The sequence below is a fragment of the Ixodes scapularis genome, unplaced genomic scaffold (assembly GCF_016920785.2).
Source record: "Ixodes scapularis isolate PalLabHiFi unplaced genomic scaffold, ASM1692078v2 PGA_scaffold4__175_contigs__length_147842914, whole genome shotgun sequence".
Lineage (NCBI taxonomy): Eukaryota > Metazoa > Arthropoda > Arachnida > Ixodida > Ixodidae > Ixodes > Ixodes scapularis.
In genome coordinates, this window is record NW_024609879.1 from 97,545,734 (window position 1) to 97,563,388 (window position 17,655).

The 17,655-nt window shown below is 49.6% G+C and overlaps 2 protein-coding genes across 3 annotated transcripts; one reads left to right on the forward strand and one right to left on the reverse strand.

Moving 5' to 3' along the window:
• The first annotated feature begins 68 nt into the window (after positions 1–68).
• Positions 69–9,127, forward strand: LOC121047005. 2 transcript variants are annotated; one of them, XM_040501800.2, is made up of 5 exons: positions 69–314; positions 882–1,032; positions 1,669–1,803; positions 3,333–3,530; positions 4,823–9,127. In XM_040501800.2, exons 2-5 carry the CDS (start codon positions 900–902, stop codon positions 5,935–5,937), a joined length of 1,581 nt encoding a protein of 526 aa, XP_040357734.1. In that variant the 5' UTR covers positions 69–314; positions 882–899; the 3' UTR covers positions 5,938–9,127. The 2 variants fall into 2 exon arrangements, with proteins under 2 accessions (XP_040357734.1, XP_042149181.1); XM_042293247.1 differs by having other exon boundaries at positions 134–1,032.
• A 1,107-nt stretch (positions 9,128–10,234) lies between these two features.
• Positions 10,235–15,433, reverse strand: LOC121047006. The gene is made up of 2 exons (XM_040501801.2): positions 15,160–15,433; positions 10,235–14,066 (listed from the first exon to the last, which is right to left on the reverse strand). Exon 2 carries the CDS (start codon positions 14,056–14,058, stop codon positions 12,628–12,630), a length of 1,431 nt encoding a protein of 476 aa, XP_040357735.1. The 5' UTR covers positions 14,059–14,066; positions 15,160–15,433; the 3' UTR covers positions 10,235–12,627.
• Positions 15,434–17,655: the final 2,222 nt, after the last annotated feature.

A 17,655-nucleotide genomic window follows, 5' to 3' on the forward strand; every position in this document is an offset into this window, starting at 1 on the left:
ACCATTTGCAGTCCTCCCAAGCGCCCCGGCGCGCGCGCGAGGAATCTTGGGATCGGTGTTCTGTCGGCCCCCGTCGTCTGGCTGCTCTCCGTTGGAATCGCATCACCTCGCTCTAGACATACTTTTCATCTTCGTTGTTTATACTTAATAATCCTCTTTTTTATCTACTCCAGTGTATTTTTCTTGTTCATAAGTGTATCTATTTCGTTCAGCGCTTTGTATTTCTTCTGTATATTACGTGTTTTTGTGCATATTCCATCGTTTTCGACGCGGCCGTCGACGGACACCACGCCGCTTCGTTCGCCGCTCCCGGGGTGAGTACTGACTGTTGCCGTTACGCTCTATCCCGCTCCTAGGCCGTTCATTTAACTCGTGTGCGGTCGCGAGAGAGCAGTTTCGAACATCACTACAAATGTCACCGCTGTAAGCAGAGAAATAAAGTAGTCATCACGAAGCGAAGGCCGACATGCCTTCGCTTCGTGATGCGCTCGCCCTGTGAAATGTGAGCGTGGGATATCGAGTACTGCTTGCGTGCTCAACATTCGGGACGGTGCTTTGTCGTTGCGATCTTTTTGCCCTTCGGACGCTTGCGAAGCTGTACCAGCGGTCGGCGTGCCTCGGCAGCGCTCGTCAACAACCGTCCGCGCGGCGTCACTTTTCTCGCGTTCGCTGACCGTCCGCGAGCGCCGGTGATTCATCGTCGCGGCTGGTATGCGTATGTAGTACATCGCATAGCTTCACAATCGCTCTTAACAGCGGTTGTGAGTTGAGCGGGCCCTTAGCAAGCGAGTTATGTCAGCAACTGCAACTTTGAAACTGATGGTCACTTCACTTATTTATTTCACTATTCGAGATGTCAGCTGAATGTAGTATCTTCTTAGGTCACCCTCAGAAGCCACATGACGGGCGGTACAACCTGCTGTGTACCGGGCTGTGCCCACACCACTCTCACTGCCAAGCATGTGTCCTGGAATCGCTTTCCGAAGAACAGCCATCTACGCAACATTTGGGTACAGCGAATCAACAGGAAAGGTATTTACCATATTTTTTTACTTGTTATCTACACTTTCCTGACAATGATCAGGAAGGTACAGTGTGTGTACTGTCCGACGTGGCCCAAGTCATTTTACCCATATGTACAACATACCTGCGAAACACATTTTTTTTAAAAATAAAAATAGCATTCATTATTTTTGACCTATAAGTGCAACATACGACTGAAACAAAAAAGACAATCTCAAAGAATCCCAGATGTTGCATGTGCCCTTTTCACTCTCTTGGCCACTTCCACCTGCACCGACATACCAATATTTGATTGCATCGCAGGAATGTCGCTTCATCTCACTACCCTACAGCTAAAGCAAAGATACTCTCACAGTGCTTCTATCATTTTCAGCGTGCATCCACTCCAGGTTTGTTAGGCATAAACTATGTGCTTGTTCTTAGTGCCCGCTGCACAATGGTACTGGAAGTGTTTAGAAGGCGGTGGGGTGACGATGGGGGAGGAGGAGAACTGAATTCTACCCCCTTGCCCGGATAGTTTACTGACGCCCCTGTTCAGACGCCACGGCTGCTGCATCCATTCTTACCACTGAGATTGAGTTGCACTTGCTCCAAAGTTGAATGGGTGAATCTTAATATGGTGCTAACTGCTTCTTTTGCATGCAGGTACCACTGGACGGTTCTCTCTGTGGACGCCAACCTCTGACAGCAGAATATGCGGCGCTCATTTTAACGAAACTGGGAGAAAGAAGTACGAGGACAAAGCTCCCCGGTTTTTTCCAACCAGGACATTTCCGAAGTGTATGTTATTTGCCTATTTTTGTTTCTTTCTGCAATAGTTGTTTTTCCCTGCTTATATTCTTGCTTGTGATCACTGTATACATGGGTCGTTTCTCACGTGAGCTACGTCACTGCTGGTGGCGTCTGGTGATTTGTGGACAGCGGTGCTACCCAGTGAGCATGGCGAAATACGTGACCTACGGAAGCAATCATCGCTCTCATAGAAAAAGACGGAGCTTCAAGCAATCGTAATGTCAGATTTTGTAGAGCTGCAGACATAATAACAATGTTTTGTCTGAATACATGAGATCTCTCAACGGCTAGACGACGCAAATGGACTGCAATCGAAAAGAGGTTTTGCGACGTGCGGTTAAGTAGCATCAAGGATATCACTGAAACTGAAAAAGTATAACATTCTCGTCCGTCATTAAATTTGCAGTGGGAATAGGTGGCATATAAACCTACTGACTGCCTTTTTCAAGGATTTGGCTTGGCTTAGCTAGCTTGCTGCTCAAGGCACCAGGGGATGTCGCTCTGCTGCCTTCATCTCTGATGGCCCCAAATGACAGCTTTTAATCCAGCTCTCTCGTTGTGGAAAGTAGTGAAGGCTCTGCATGTTTCCTGTCGTACATTGAAGTGCCAGCTCATCTCGACTCTAAATAACAGCAGTGTGTTTGAACGGTACCAGACGATGCTTCTTTATATTTCCGACTGCTCTATCTGACACAGTCGGTCACAATGCAAGAGGACTTCAGCGAGCTGGAAAACACTCTCTTAGCACATAGAAAAACATAGGAGAAAATGTACCAACATGAATTCTAGAAATATTTTGAGCGAAAACTGACGTCAGGTGCAAGGACTCTATAATTACTGTCCACCGTGTTTGCTTGACTAGGCAGCTTCCTAGTGACCATTCAAGCAGATAGAGTTGGACATGCCTTGTCAGGAGTTTGCGGTCGTAATATGCTTGAGCCAACTGCTTTGTAAGAAGTTGCAGCTGTGCATATCGTTCGTGTCACAAATGGAAACACATATGAATGCGGAAATATAATTATGTTTAATAAAGGGCCCTTTAGGCAAGTATGGACAGCCTAAGATGGCACCGAATATAGTCGATTTCACAGTAACATGGCAGGTGGCAGACTCTATAACCCCTGTGAACTGATTGAAGTGTTGAAGTCAAATGTATGTGACAGCTCTTTACTAGAGAAGTGTACTCTGATTGGCTCGCTTGGGACAAACCTTTTGTTGTGTGCCAAACTATGTTGAATAAGGATATAAACTTTGTTCCCTTCTTTTATACGCCGGTGGCTGTTGAATGCACTTCGTCTCAGAAAGAACTGCAACAATCGCTATTTGGCTACAACATTCCAGACCAGCTACCAAAGGGTAGAAACAGTGACCGCTATTGATCCAGCTGAGCTCTTGGTTGTTTGACATGTTATGTGCTCCGTACAGTGTAAGCTGTGCCCTGTGCTAGACAGAATTCCAGCCGGTATGTAATGCTTATAAAATAATTGCGTGAACAATTGCCTTATCCTTGCCTGCAGATGTTGCGGCCTGCCCAAAGGTCCCAAACATGATCTGCGCAAGGAAGCGCCATGCGCTGCAGCCGCTGCCGGCCTACTTTCTGTCGGACCTTGACCTGGCACAGACCGTGACCCTGCCTGCTAGCCAGGAGCCAGCACAACCCGGCAGCCCCTTGGCCTCCGCTGGTGCCCCTGACACTGATGATGTAATAGCTAGCGGTAAGCTCCTAACATTGAGCATCAGTGTTGCTCGTCTGTTTATTTGGCATCCCTGTCAACTGTGCAGCAGTCCCGATAGGTGCATGGAACACTTACATGCAGTACGTCGAACTTTACAAACTGTACTAACTCAGTCACCGCTGGCTATAGCACGCAAGTTGTGGCCGTTCCATACTCGCAGCACCATATGGCACGGTGCACTCTAAGATACCGCACATGCAAGGTACCCGCGGAGTTGTTCTTTCAGATTGCGGTCACACCCTCACTTCATTGTCTGCCAGGTACAAAGGAGATGCTGCCACAGCCCTGCTTGCATGTTATTTGCCTCAAGATCCAGATTGAAAAGTGGGGACACATGCTTTTGTTTATCCATTGTTTCCTACAAGACAAGCGGCGATTCTCTGGCGTCCACAAAAAAACCATCCCCACTTTTGTTATGGAGCACGGGCAAGGCTATGCATGCTCTTAGAATTCGCAGTTGACTCCAATGCATGCGCACGAACGCTGCACCGGAGCCTCTCAGGGCTTCGAGTTAGCGTCCGCAGCATTCTCCGTGCTCCAAGTAAGTGTAGAACAAAGCTTAGTTCCGCATTTCCCCGCAGCACCCCTGACGATCGGATCTCAAGGCGAATAGCCAGCATTCCCATTATAGCTCCTTCGTGTGGAACAGAGCAGCATTAAAGAGGTCATAAACCGACTCAGTTACTTCTGCTAAATGCTGCTGTCGCACAATAAAGCTTGAGAACAAGCAATATTCTGCTCTTCCTCACAGCCAGGTAAAATAATCACATGATTACTGTTAGGGGTTAGCTGCTACTGTTGGCGCAGTGATTAGACACAAGCCCAAGCCCCAATAGTTACCATGGCATTGATTGTAACCAAATAGTCAGGTGCTCACTCAGTGCTTGGGTCCAGTTCATAAGCCGTCTGTATTCAAGTGTCGTCACCCTGGTGTGAACCCTAGGCTTTCTCAACATTGTGATTTCTGACTGTAAATTAGCCTTCTATTCCTCAGAATATAACCTTGGCAGGGGAGCCTCTGGTTTGTGGTATATAGATTATTATATAGATTATATTTGTGCTACAGACGTCAGTATGCTTGTATGAGGTGCAGAACATCCAAATGCATATCGTTTCTTGGCCCCTTTAACATGTGATGCTTTTTTTGTATGGCACATGATATGCTATTTGGCAGAGCCAAGGCAATTACAAGGAGAAAGCCTAGTTTTTTGTTTTGATATTTGACTGCAAAAATGATGTGATATTTATTTTGCTATCTCCCCATCTGGCAGACCACCAGTACAGCATCACAGGATGTATCGATCAAGCCCTGCGTGATCGCATCAGGCAGCTAGAGGAGCTCGCTTCTGCAAACGAGAAACTGCGCAAGGACAACGACCGTCTACAGAAAGAAAATGAAGCTCTGCGGAAGAAAGTAGCCCATCTTGAGGAGATGTATGACAAAGCAGAGGAGGTCATCGATGCTACAATCCCCTTTCAGAACTTCACGCTCACAGCCGTGCAACAGGACCCAAAGAAACTGGCCTTCTACACGGGATTCGACTCCCTGGAGAGATTTCTCGCCTTTTACAAGTTTGTTCAGGCAGGTTATGAAGCTCACAAGGAAAGTCAAGGTCCGCAGAGAAGGTCACCTTATCTATCCATGGATGATCAGCTGCTGCTCGTGTTGTCCCGCCTGAGGGTGGGACTTTTGGAGCAGGACCTTGCATACCGGTTTCGTATCCACATCAGCACAGTCAGCCGGGTGTGGACATTCTGGATTGGTTACCTAGCGGACTACCTTGCTCAACTCAACTACTGGCCGTCGCGACAGGTTGTGAACAAGCACATGCCGGAGTGCTTCATCGAGGCGTATCCATCGACGAGAGTCATTCTGGATTGCACGGAAATCTTCATCGAGACACCTAGCGACTTCAGGGTGCAGAGTGATACCTACTCAAGCTACAAGTGCCACAACACTGCCAAGGGACTGCTGGGCATCACCCCCAATGGGTTCGTGTCGTTCGTGAGCGACCTTGCCCCTGGCCGCGTCTCTGACAAAGCCCTGACCGCATGTTCCGGGCTATGCAACCTTCTTGAGCCCGGAGACTCTGTCATGGCGGACAGAGGCTTTTTGATCACTGAAGAGGTCGAAGCTGCAGGGGCTAACCTGAACATTCCACCTTTCCTTGGGGGAAGGCTACAGCTCTCCCTGGAGGACGAAGCGAAAACTAGGGCGATTGCGAAGGTCCGGATCCACGTGGAACGAGTGATTGGACAAATGAAGTGTTTTCGAATCTTGAGGGGTACTTTCCCAAACAGTATGAGCAAGAGCCTGGACTCTATCTGGAAGGTCTGTGCTTTGCTGTGCAATTTCACGAGAGAGCCACTGCTCAGTCGAAGCTAGAGCTGCAGTCTTGTGGCTTCGTAGATGGTCGTGGAGAAAAAAGAGGCCATATCTCTCTATCTAGCTCACTTCAGCTCCGGCAACTTTTTGTGCCCACACGCCCTCATGACCCATGACGACCATTAGCACCGACTACGGCCCTCGGGACTTTCCTCTACCCAACGAAATGGACTCACAACCCACCGAGGCCACGCTGGCTTCTCCCGCTGTCTGAAGCTTACCGCTCAATGCACCACCCACAGCCGGTGCAACCACTCCTGCCGTCACGTCGCTTCTTGATGCACCACTTGTTGCCGCGTGAATTCAACCTGCGGTCTTTACTCAGAATCCATTCTCCATCCTCGGCGACGATGATCCCGAAAGCAAGTTGTCGCCCCTCAACAACAGTTGCCACATCCGCACTGCCGCCAATGAAACGAAGCGTGCTCGTGGCATTTTTTTCTTCGGCGCCGCTGCGACTAAGCTTACCACCTCACCCCGGTGCATCCAACGTGACTCGAACCCTGACTCGTTCCCCCTGGAGGACGGATGGCATCCTGTCTCTCGCCGACGTAAGGCGGCCCCGCCCGCGGCGCCTCCAGCAGCATCGTTCTGCAGTGAGTTCTCCCACACTGTCATTCTACGGCCGGCCAAACCATGCCGCATCATGGACGGGGTCTTTCTTGCCATTGACTCTGCAGTTGCTGCACAGATAGACCTCAGGTCTCCTACACCATTGCAGCCCCCTACCAAGTGAGGTACCTCGACTGCAGTAATCAACTTGCAGTTGATGCTGCTTTGTCTCAAGTGTGCGATGCATTCCTCAATGTAACATACATCCCGATCGGCACTCTGCAGGTCTCCGTGCAAGGCTACGAGGCCATTCGCCGTGGCCAGGTTCGCGGATTCATAAAAAAAGTCTGGCGACCTGGATTCTGCGTCCTAAAAAACCTTCATTGCCGGAAATCTGCTATCCTCCAGGCCGGTCCTCTCACAAACTCTGGGTCGGCACTCATTACATTCGACGGCACCAGCCTCGCGTTGCCCAGTGCCCCAACAGCACCCAAGCCAACGGCACAACACAGCGTCGTCAGTTGCCTTCATCAACATCCAAAGAGAAGCCGGCGTCACCACCAGTGACGCCTGAAACTAGCTCCTGCTCAGCAAGCTGTGCTGTTATCTGCGCCCAAAGCCCTCATCGCAGCACCGAGGTCTGCGAAGCAGAAGACTGACTCCCGCCCGGTGCTCGCCACAAAACTCCTAACGCCGGCACACAACATCACCGCCGACCTCACACAAGTCCCAACATCAGAACCGCCTCGGACCACCTTCGCAGAATCAGCGAGAGCTGTCAACAGCACTAGTGAGACGCCTGCCCTACTTCCGTCAGGGTCAGACTTTACTGGCTTGCAACAACAAATCACCCTTTTCACAAAACAAATGCTGGCAGCCACGCAGCGAATTCCGACGATGCAAAACTCGCTGTTTACTCTCGTGGATACCTGCACCCGTGCAGTAATCGGGCGCCTCGCGATGCAGGGCATCATTCCGTTCGGCGGCCCCCCACTATCACCACGCAAACATGGTTAGCGCCCCCAGGATTGTTCAGTGGAACTGTTGCTCGCTTAAACAGAAGAAGGCAGACTTCATCGAAAAATTTTATCTTCACTCGTCATCCGACATGGCCGCTGCGTTTGCTCTACAAGAAATCAACGGCCCCCTCCCTTCTTTGCCACAGTACGATGGACTTGCTCCGAACATTGAGACTAGTGCCCCCTTGCCTTGGATTCGTTCCGCCCTGTACGTTCATCGATCAGTGTGCTTCACTCTTCTCGACACCTCACAGAGGTGCTCTGCAATGACCAGCGTTACGGGTTGCCGCCAATTCCTCAACGGCCCGTTTTTCTCTTCTCTGTCTATGTGGCTCCAGACACATCGCTAAACCGCTGGACAAGGCAGCCGCTAAACATCCCTTTTTTTAAGCACTTCGCCCGTCTTTATCCAAAAGACGACGTTCCCGTTTGCGGTGATCTTAATGCCAAACACACGCATGGGGCTACGACATTGACCTTCCCCACGGCACGCGGCTTCTTGCAGACCTCACAGGGCTGAAACTTTCGTTCCTCAACATCCCAGACACCCCCACACGTATCAAACAATCCTCCCAACAGCAGGACACCTGCCCCGACTTTACCTGTGCTCGTTACCCTCGACGCTGGAGATGGCATGTCGCCGGCGACCGCCTCGGCGGTGATCACCTCCCCATTATTTTACGCTACGACTTCCTATCCGCAACCCTATCTCACTGTCGCGCCTGCTGCGACACATTCTTCACTAAGTGGGACAACTTCCGAGCAGCTCTTTCTTCTGTCATGGAACTTGCTGGCTTTTCCGACATTATACAAGCTATCCAGTCCGCCCACAAGTCTGCCACAAAGCGGCTAACCGTACCGGACGATGCCGCTTTGACGAGCATTTACTTACTGGACCGCCGCATTCACCTGTTGGCCTGTTACCGCCGTTCTCGCAGACCACGACGACTCCTCAAACCTTCACATAAACTCCAAAAGACTATCTCGTGCTACACTTCGGAACTCGCTTCCAACTGCTGGACTTCCCTGTGCAGATCCATCTCCGGCAATAGCCATCTTTCGAAAGTTTGAAGGCTCCTCCGTTCTCTCCTCGGGGACCACAAACCTAGGCAATTTGCTGCCACTGTTGCCCTTCGCAAAGGTGTCTCTCCCGAGGAGCTAGCTGAACGGGCCTCGGACGTCTTTTTTCCGCAACCAGCGCAACATGACTCTGGATGCTACACTTGTGTTCACCCTGTCACCAAGCTCTTGGGATGGATTGCCCGTTCACCCTCCACTCGCAGTGCACCTGGCCCCCAACAACGTCACAGTCGGGCAACTTCAGAACCTCCCTACGGCACTCAAGGAAACCATACTCGCCGAGATCAACCAGGTGACTCCAGACTACTGAAGCCCCAGGAGTCCCTGATCGCTGCCACTTGTCTCATTCGCCCTGGAAGCTCCCGAGAAGATTAAAAGCTTTTCCTCTTTTTATGCCCAAACAGCAGGGCAGATATGGTGGCCACTTCTTTGGTCGTTAAATAAATGTTTCAAAGCAAAGGTAGATGGTCATGATGAAAGAAATCAAGGACGTTAGGATTCCTGTCAGAAGTACTCAACGCAATAAAATGTTGTCCAAACTTGCCAGGTTTTAATTTTAGATTGGTTGCACACTACACGACAGAGTAGCGAGCATTTGATTATTCTTAATTTTTAACTAGGACTGATTAAATTAATTTCAATACTTTTGGATGTTTTATTTTAATACACACATATCCTCTAAAAAGGGCGGAAATGTAGTGGTTAATAAAGAAAAATAGACGTAATGGTGGGGCCACAGTCGACTCCTAGCAGAACTGTTTGGTGGGGCAACAGGCAGACTGAGATTAAAGCCCCTCTATCCTGGGAAAAGTGGCGCCATTCATTGTTGTGGAAATTCTCGAGACACGTACCGTGTGCCACTTCTGGGAAGGACATGGCGTCTGAAATCTAGCTCAGTGCTGCGCTGTGTCGCCATGATCTTCCCAAGGGCTGCATGTTGCACGTGCCTCGTGCATCGACGCACTTTGCGCTACTTTTAAAACATGAAGGGGCTTTAACTGAGATGCCATTGCGTGTGCCACAGGCAAAAATTCAAGATGTTGAAAACAAGCTGTTGCATTGTAAATTGTGCGAATTACTAAAATTCTCCGTCAATATGCCCCAGCAAATGAAGATTAGAGGGTTTACAGATTAAACCAAAGGAAGATGTCTGTCACCCCAGAGGAAGAACATGTGGGGACCTTGACGTGCAACCAAAATTTCACCATCAATAGCGCTGAAATCAGTAACGACACTACCGTAAACCAATTTTGCTCCCAGGTGGGCCGCCGGAAGCGGCGTTGGTAGCCACAGCACATGGTCGTTGTTGGAACTTTCGCGCATAATGCAGAAGAGGATCATGCCCTCTTTAGGTGTCACACGCTCTCATACCATCTTTAGTGTTTGTGTGTATGGCGCGTGCTTTGGACGGTTTCACAACTGACGACCACGCGCATGCTAGGCTGTGAAGATTACACGCTGGGGCGTGGGTTTGTAAACAATGGAAAAGTGTATGAAATTTAGCATGCACAGTGCACAAACTCTATTTTCAGTACACAAATATTGCGACTACTATATCGGACAGAGGTACGCGCTACAGTTTGCAACAAATTCTTGTGCCGACATGAGCAGTCTGAGGCATTCCAACTACTTGTCATGACAGCCACTTTCAGTTCACAAAAGTTGGTTTATTATATGTTCTCCAAGTCTTTGGCATTAAAAATGAGGTTGATTCCTTTGTGACACTGCCGTGCCGGGCTGTGGCCGGCGGTGAAACTGCACAGCCCACCAGCGACGGCAAGCAACCAACTGAGCGTCCAGAGCTAGGAACCAAAAGGCACCTTTATCACACGAGGCAATGGCTTTTTACACAAGACGTGGGCACAGTGTTTGCAACCCGATTACCGAAAGTGTCCAAACTTGGCACTAGCACCGCCCGCAAAATCCCCCCTTTAGAATGTTCAAGGAGAGTATCGGACACCTTGGCTGTGAAAAAAAACAAAGTTTTACAGATTGAGTCTCTTGGGAGCGACCACTTGTCTTCCAGAATGGGTTGAGTAGTGTCGGCCCGTACCATCACCACGAACACGTGGTGGTGATGCTGGACGAGGCACATCACGATGACGCGAGTAGACAGGTCCACCTGAGGCCGAACCGTCGACGGAAGCTAGGGGTGACGCCGGCCTCGGAGAGACACAACAGCACCTGCCGCAGGCGTTGGTCATGTTCCTTTTTCGTTCTGCCGAAGACTAGGATGTCGTCGACCATGTTGACCAATCCGTCTAGGACTTCCAAGATCCACGCCACCTGTCGCTGGAAAAACTCAGGGGCCGACGTGATGCCAAATGGGAGTCGGCAAAAGCAATAACGCCCATACGGCGTAATGAACATCGTAAGCTCTTGAGAGTCCTTGGAAAGCTTGACCTGATGGAAGCTTGAGGTAACTTTGAGCTTCGAGAAGACTGCCGCATCGCCCAGAAGTCCCAGGACTTGATCGACGGTGGGGAGCACATGACGTTCTCTCGGGACAACTTGATTTAATTTTGTAAAGTCGATACAGACACGGTAACCTCCCGACGACTTTGGAACCATGAACAGTCCAGCGTCCCGAGGTGTGGGGTTGGTGACACGCCGAATGGCTCCGTCTTGCTCCAGTTTGGCCAGTTCTGTTTGCACCACCTCGCGCAGGGGTATCGGTATGCGGCATGGAACACTAAGTGAAAACGGAACCGCATCCGGGCGTAGCCGAATCTTGTACTCCTCCTTGAGCGTGCCGAGACCTCTGAAAAGTCCCTGCGGTGCCGGCACTTTCATGTCGTCCAAGAACTTTACCACACCCAGAGCCTGGATGGCTGGGAACCCGAGCAGGGGCATAGAGAGGGACTTGATCACGTACAGACGCTGATGACCGGTCTTGCCTCGCCACAGGAGGGTAGCCATGAAGTACCCAATGACTTTTAGCGACTGGTCTCCTGGTGCTGTCAGCAGGTCGTCGACCTTGTCCAGATGATGAGGTAAGTTCGGGAAGGCTTCCGAAACAGCAGACGCCTCCGCGCCGGAATCTACCTTGAATATCGCCGTGTAGTTGTCGACATTGACCTCAACGTACTTGGCCTTGGCCTTCTCAGTCTCGAGGATTGCGTGGAGCGGTAAGGAACGCCACCTTGCTCTGCTTTCGTTTCCGAGCGCAACAGACGTCCGCGAAGTGGCCCTTCTTCTTGCAATAATTGCACAGAGACTGCCGAGCAGGACAGTCTGAGCGTGTGTGGGGGGCCCGACTGCAGTAGCTGCAGGAACCTGGGTCGTTATCGCCAAGTGAAGACACTGCTGATGCGTCGTCTGACCGTTTTGTTGTCTTGCGTTGGTGCGTCGGACCATGACAAGACTTGGTGGCGTCAACGTTGACGGTGACCTGGACACTCTCGACTCCCGCGAGCAGTTTTTTTCTTTTTCGGCGTCTTCGATCTGCCTCACCTGCGTCCACGCGTCCTTGAGGCTGAGCTTGGCTTTCCAGCAGAGCTGGCCGGACAGGCGTTCGTCGCAAAGACCAACAACGAACCGGTCGCGAACCAGGCGTTCTTCGACTTTGGGGGACGGGTAGTTGCACCACTTGACAAGCTTGCAGAGCTCGGCGTAGTAACTGTCGACGCTCTCTCCCGGCTGCTGAACCCGCTCGTGGAACCTCGAGGACTCTTACACCTCGTTGACGGGGTACAGGAAGTGTTCCGAGAAGCGCTTGACCACCGTGTTGTAGTTGTTCAGGGAGGCGGCGTTCAAGCCGAACATGTCGAGAAGGACCCGAGCCTCGGGGCCCATGCAGTAGAGAAGTGTCCGCACCTGAATGTCCGGTGGTGCTTGGCGAAGTACGGAGGCATAAGCGTACTCCTCGAGTTGCGTAAACCGGGTAGGCCAAGAACCGGTGTTGTCGAAGTCGAAACCAGCAGGCTGACGTACGGAGCCGCCCACCCACGCGGGCAGTGTTTGCAACCCGATTACCAAAAGTGTCCAAACTTGGCACTAGAACCGCCCACAACAGACACTACAATTTTATGATCAACACTCAGTCTTTCCGATATTTAAAAAAAAAGTCTGTCAGGCGTGGCACCATAACGTTCACCCAGAGTGCCTCATCAAAGGGCACCCGTGTGACCCAGCAGTCTTTCGCCCAGTCAACAACAAGGTCACACCACTCCAGTCCTGTGAGCGCAAGTTGTCCTGTCACCTGGTAGTAGTGCTTGTGCTTTTTGTCGACACTCTTGTCCGCATGGATAAACTCCACAAACCCTCTGCTCATCACCTCCTCGAAGGTCGTCAGGTTCGCATCTATCGCCCGTGACACGGTCTTCACTTCGACTAGTCCGTACTCCTGTATATCTTCGTCCCAGACCAGCCCGTCTGGTGATGCCCCCAGCATGGGAAGGCCAGGGTTGATGCAAAGGCCAACACTGAAGACTTGGACCTTTTGCTTGGCCTTGTAGCGCTTCAGAGCAGCCGCCTCATTCTGAAGTCCCGCCCTCATGTGACGTGTCGTGCCATGTCCGCCCGAGAAAATCGTCCTGAGAAACTTTTCGTTCACGGGTGCTTGTCGTTTGACGATGTCTCCGAACTGTGATGCCGTGATCCTTTTCTCACGTTCCGTGTGCCACAGCATACTTCTGCTTTGGCCACGTGTCTGTTCCTCCAGGTGCTGAGCTTGTGTAAGAGTCAGGGTGCATGGATCGCTTGGTGGCATCTGGTGATTCCAGCACTCTTTTATGGGCAAGCTGATCCGTGCTGCAGAGGCCCCATCATCCGTGTTCGAGTGCTCCTGAACCTTCCTTGGCAAGGGTGTGAAGGCAGCTTCTTCCATCACGTCCGCAAACATTGGGAATATTCCCTTCTCAATGAAATCTGTATGCAGCCTCTTGACGGTTGCCTGCGCCACGTCCACATGCACTTCCGTGGTTTTTCTCGCACTCTTCGCCTTGTTGCTAGAGTCGTGCTTGACGAATTCTAGTTCGTTGAACGACACCGTACTTGCACCTCTCTTTGAAGATGGGCCCCACTGCCTTGCTCCCTCAGTGCAGGCCAGAGCATCCGGGATGTAGGACCTTCCCTCCCTTATCAGGTCTAGCATGTGCCAAAGCAGTGCTGCCACATGCTTGCACACACCGCCTTGTCCAGCCTTGCAGGAACAGGAAGCCTTGCTGACCTGCCCATCTTGGCAGAGCACAGCATGCACTGCGTATCGCTTCGTAAGGGTCATGGAAGCCTCCACGTTAGCCTTGACAATTGTCTCTGATGCACTTGTGGTGTGGAGGAAGATGTTCTGCACTTTGTGGGCCTTGAACATTTTGTAGCCAGAACTTGTGTGCTTCTGTGCTCCAGCTGCTTGGCCATGCCCTTGGATGTGGCTTTCCGAGAATGCGGAAGGAAAGTCCTTCAGCTGCTTGGTCCAAGGTCCTGCTGGAAGTGGTAGCTCTTGCGGCTCTGGTACATCCCGTGTCGCCATAGCCTTCCCTGAAAAAAAGGCAGCTCAGTCAGCGTTTTAAAAGGAGGACGGAAATTTGACCAACACAGTTTTTTAATGGGTTTGGTGTTGTTTTGACAGAATTAACCTAAACTTGCGAAGTAAGAGTTCATCTAGGGTAACAACCCCTCAAAAAAAGCCTGCTGTAAACTTTGTGCTAAAAAAAGAGCGTTTGCTATTAGGCAAACATGCCAGCTTTTGTAATCTACAACTTCTTGTGCACTTTCGAACATTACACAGTCGAAGGAGCATTCTGAAAGCAAGCCACGCACTGGCATTGGGGACAAGCATCTCCAGTGTCACTGAGCTGCTTGTTGCTGCTGCCCTGTCAGTGTCCATGATATAGTGCAGCTCTGAATACGAAGAACGCGTTTTGACCATAATCCGTTTCGTGCCAGCAGCATAAAGCTGCTGGCACGACCGTGAAGTGTTGTACAGGAGTGGCAAAGACACTCCAGCTTTCAATGCGTCAGTGTTCGTCCAAAAGAAGCAGTTCGCAGAGCCACTAAAAAGTGTCTAGCATTTCATATGCACGCGCTTGCGTGAAAACGGGATGATCAATAAAGATATGCACTCGCGGGACGCTGTGTTAGCGCGGTTCGCAGGGGCAATCTTGCCTCACCACAGTGAGCGCGCTAGCTGAACTGTAATTTCGATAAACAATGGAATCTCCCCCATACTATGCATAAAACGCAGTCAGAACCCCTTCTCCCGCCGCGACGAAGAACCGAACGCGAAGGATGTGATGCTGCGCGGACGGTTGTTGACGAGCGCTGCCGAGGCACGCCGACCGCTGGTACAGCTTCGCAAGCGTCCGAAGGGCAAAAAGATCGCAACGACAAAGCACCGTCCCGAATGTTGAGCACGCAAGCAGTACTCGATATCCCACGCTCACATTTCACAGGGCGAGCGCATCACGAAGCGAAGGCATGTCGGCCTTCGCTTCGTGATGACTACTTTATTTCTCTGCTTACAGCGGTGACATTTGTAGTGATGTTCGAAACTGCTCTCTCGCGACCGCACACGAGTTAAATGAACGGCCTAGGAGCGGGATAGAGCGTAACGGCAACAGTCAGTACTCACCCCGGGAGCGGCGAACGAAGCGGCGTGGTGTCCGTCGACGGCCGCGTCGAAAACGATGGAATATGCACAAAAACACGTAATATACAGAAGAAATACAAAGCGCTGAACGAAATAGATACACTTATGAACAAGAAAAATACACTGGAGTAGATAAAAAAGAGGATTATTAAGTATAAACAACGAAGATGAAAAGTATGTCTAGGGCGAGGTGATGCGATTCCAACGGAGAGCAGCCAGACGACGGGGGCCGACAGAACACCGATCCCAAGATTCCTCGCGCGCGCGCCGGGGCGCTTGGGAGAGACTGCAAATGGTCTATTGCCAAGATCAAGGGCGATTCTGAAAAATGCTTAGTGAGACATAAGGGTAGCCTTATTTTATGACGGTGATCATGGCGAGGAAAAATCCTATGGGGCGGAAGTAAAAGTTCACTTTTAAGGTCAGGGTTGTAATAATAGACGTGATGAAGAAAAGTCAGTCGTGATACTTTGCGTCTATTACATAAAGGAACAAGGTCAGCTCGTGTTTTTAGTGCTGTCGCACTCGACATAAAGGAATAATCTCTAAGAATAAAACGTACGGCTCTATTTCGAACAAACTCTATTTTTTTAAATTAAATAATCTTGCCATGGGTTACAAATAATGCTCGCATATTCTAGTTTTGAAAGAATGAAAGATTTGTAAGCTAACAATCGAATGTCACTTGGTCCTAAGAACAAGTTCCTCCTTAGGTACCCTAGAGATCGATTCGCTTTGCTCACAATATGATCAATATGCATTTTCCAGTCGAGAATAATTGTTAGAATTACACCGAGGTATTTGTAATGAGTTACCTTTTCAAGAATTGCACCATTAACCTTATAATCAAAGGCAGACTTACAGTTAATTGTAGCAAAAGTAAGAAGCTTGGTCTTTGTAATATTGATATCCATTTGCTATTTAACGCACCATAGCGATAGCGAATCAAGGTCACGCTGGAGGGCCAAGCTATCTTCTTTCGAGTTTACGAATCGATTGCAATGGTTACGAATTGATTGCAATGAAAGTAACATTGCGCAATATGACGCAAAAAATTGACAGAGTACAAGTATATGGTTTGCTGCTTCTTCACAGCAAACCAGATAATGTCAAAAAAAAAAAAAGACCGGCAGGTGAAGAAGCACGACGGAAAATCACGATCGGTCCGCCGTATTCCGCACAATGGTGTACAAACCTTGTGGTGTGGTAAACAGTCGGGAGCGATCCAGAAAATCGAACATACCCACTGAAAAATGCGCACAAGGCCGCTGAGCTGTGTCGGACGTCGGGCGTTTTTGAGCGATTCCCCATTTATAAATGAGTGCCGTTCGTAAATGGACGGTTTGTTTGATAATTTTTACATGAATAAAGCACCGATTCATAAAATGGTTGTTTTCTGACTTTTCCTCGCGGCAACAAAAGCGCGAACTGCAAAACCTACACGCGTATACATCGCACATCAATGGGGACCCACTTGCCGGGAGGCACATCATGGCGGGAGCGTAACCCGCTGAATCCGCTAAACCTAGCGGGCCGTAAGCCCCTCCCATCCGCCGAACTCTCCCAGTATAAAAGGCTCTGCTCCAAACTGCATATGTTCTTAATACACTAATTTTTGTACACAATGCTCTTGTCGGAGACTTGGTTAGCGGATTCCTTGGTTGGAAATTTACGGAAACAGAAGGCACACAGGGGAAAATAGTAGCAATTACGATCAATTTTAGTACCTCCGAAAGTAATACATTTCTATGGTTACTTCTTAATAAATGTAATAAAATTATTACAAAATCCCTACAAAACGCAATCGATTGCGAGTAATTTGATTATTTTGTAATGTGTACTCTACAACTCAGGCAGCAATGCTGTTTAAGCTAAAGATAAATTCAATAGCTAACCTTGAAGTAGACGACTACAATAGCCGCCCGTTGAGTCACGGGCCCCAATACTGAGGTGACTTTTATTGGCAACGGGACTTGTAAAAACAACTCGGATCTTAATATTATTATTGCTTAAAAAAAATATTAATTTATTCGGCGATAGACAGCGACTTAATTTTTTAGCTGTTCGAACGAGGGCCAACCATTTGTATCGGGATAGTTATGTCCCATCTACGAATACAATAACGTGTCCCAACAAATTAATTAGCGTATAGCATAGATTGATTCCCGAATGAATGCGCCGTGAAGAAGAATCATATCCAGCTTTCACTAATATAATCCCCACACCTAAACCTTGTATTTGCGCTGCAAAAAATAAACGCTCACTTATTGATATTTGTCAACATCTCTGGATTTCTTTTTACGTTTTCGTGTTGAAAATGTGTAACTTACAACGTAGCCGAAGCTTACATAACATGCAGGGAGCTACGCCAAATATGGTCGTTTATTACGGGGAAATTCTCTACAAAACCACAAATTACACCCCAGTCAGGAACTCCGCCATTCCAAGTGACAAATCACTGCATATATTGCTCGCATT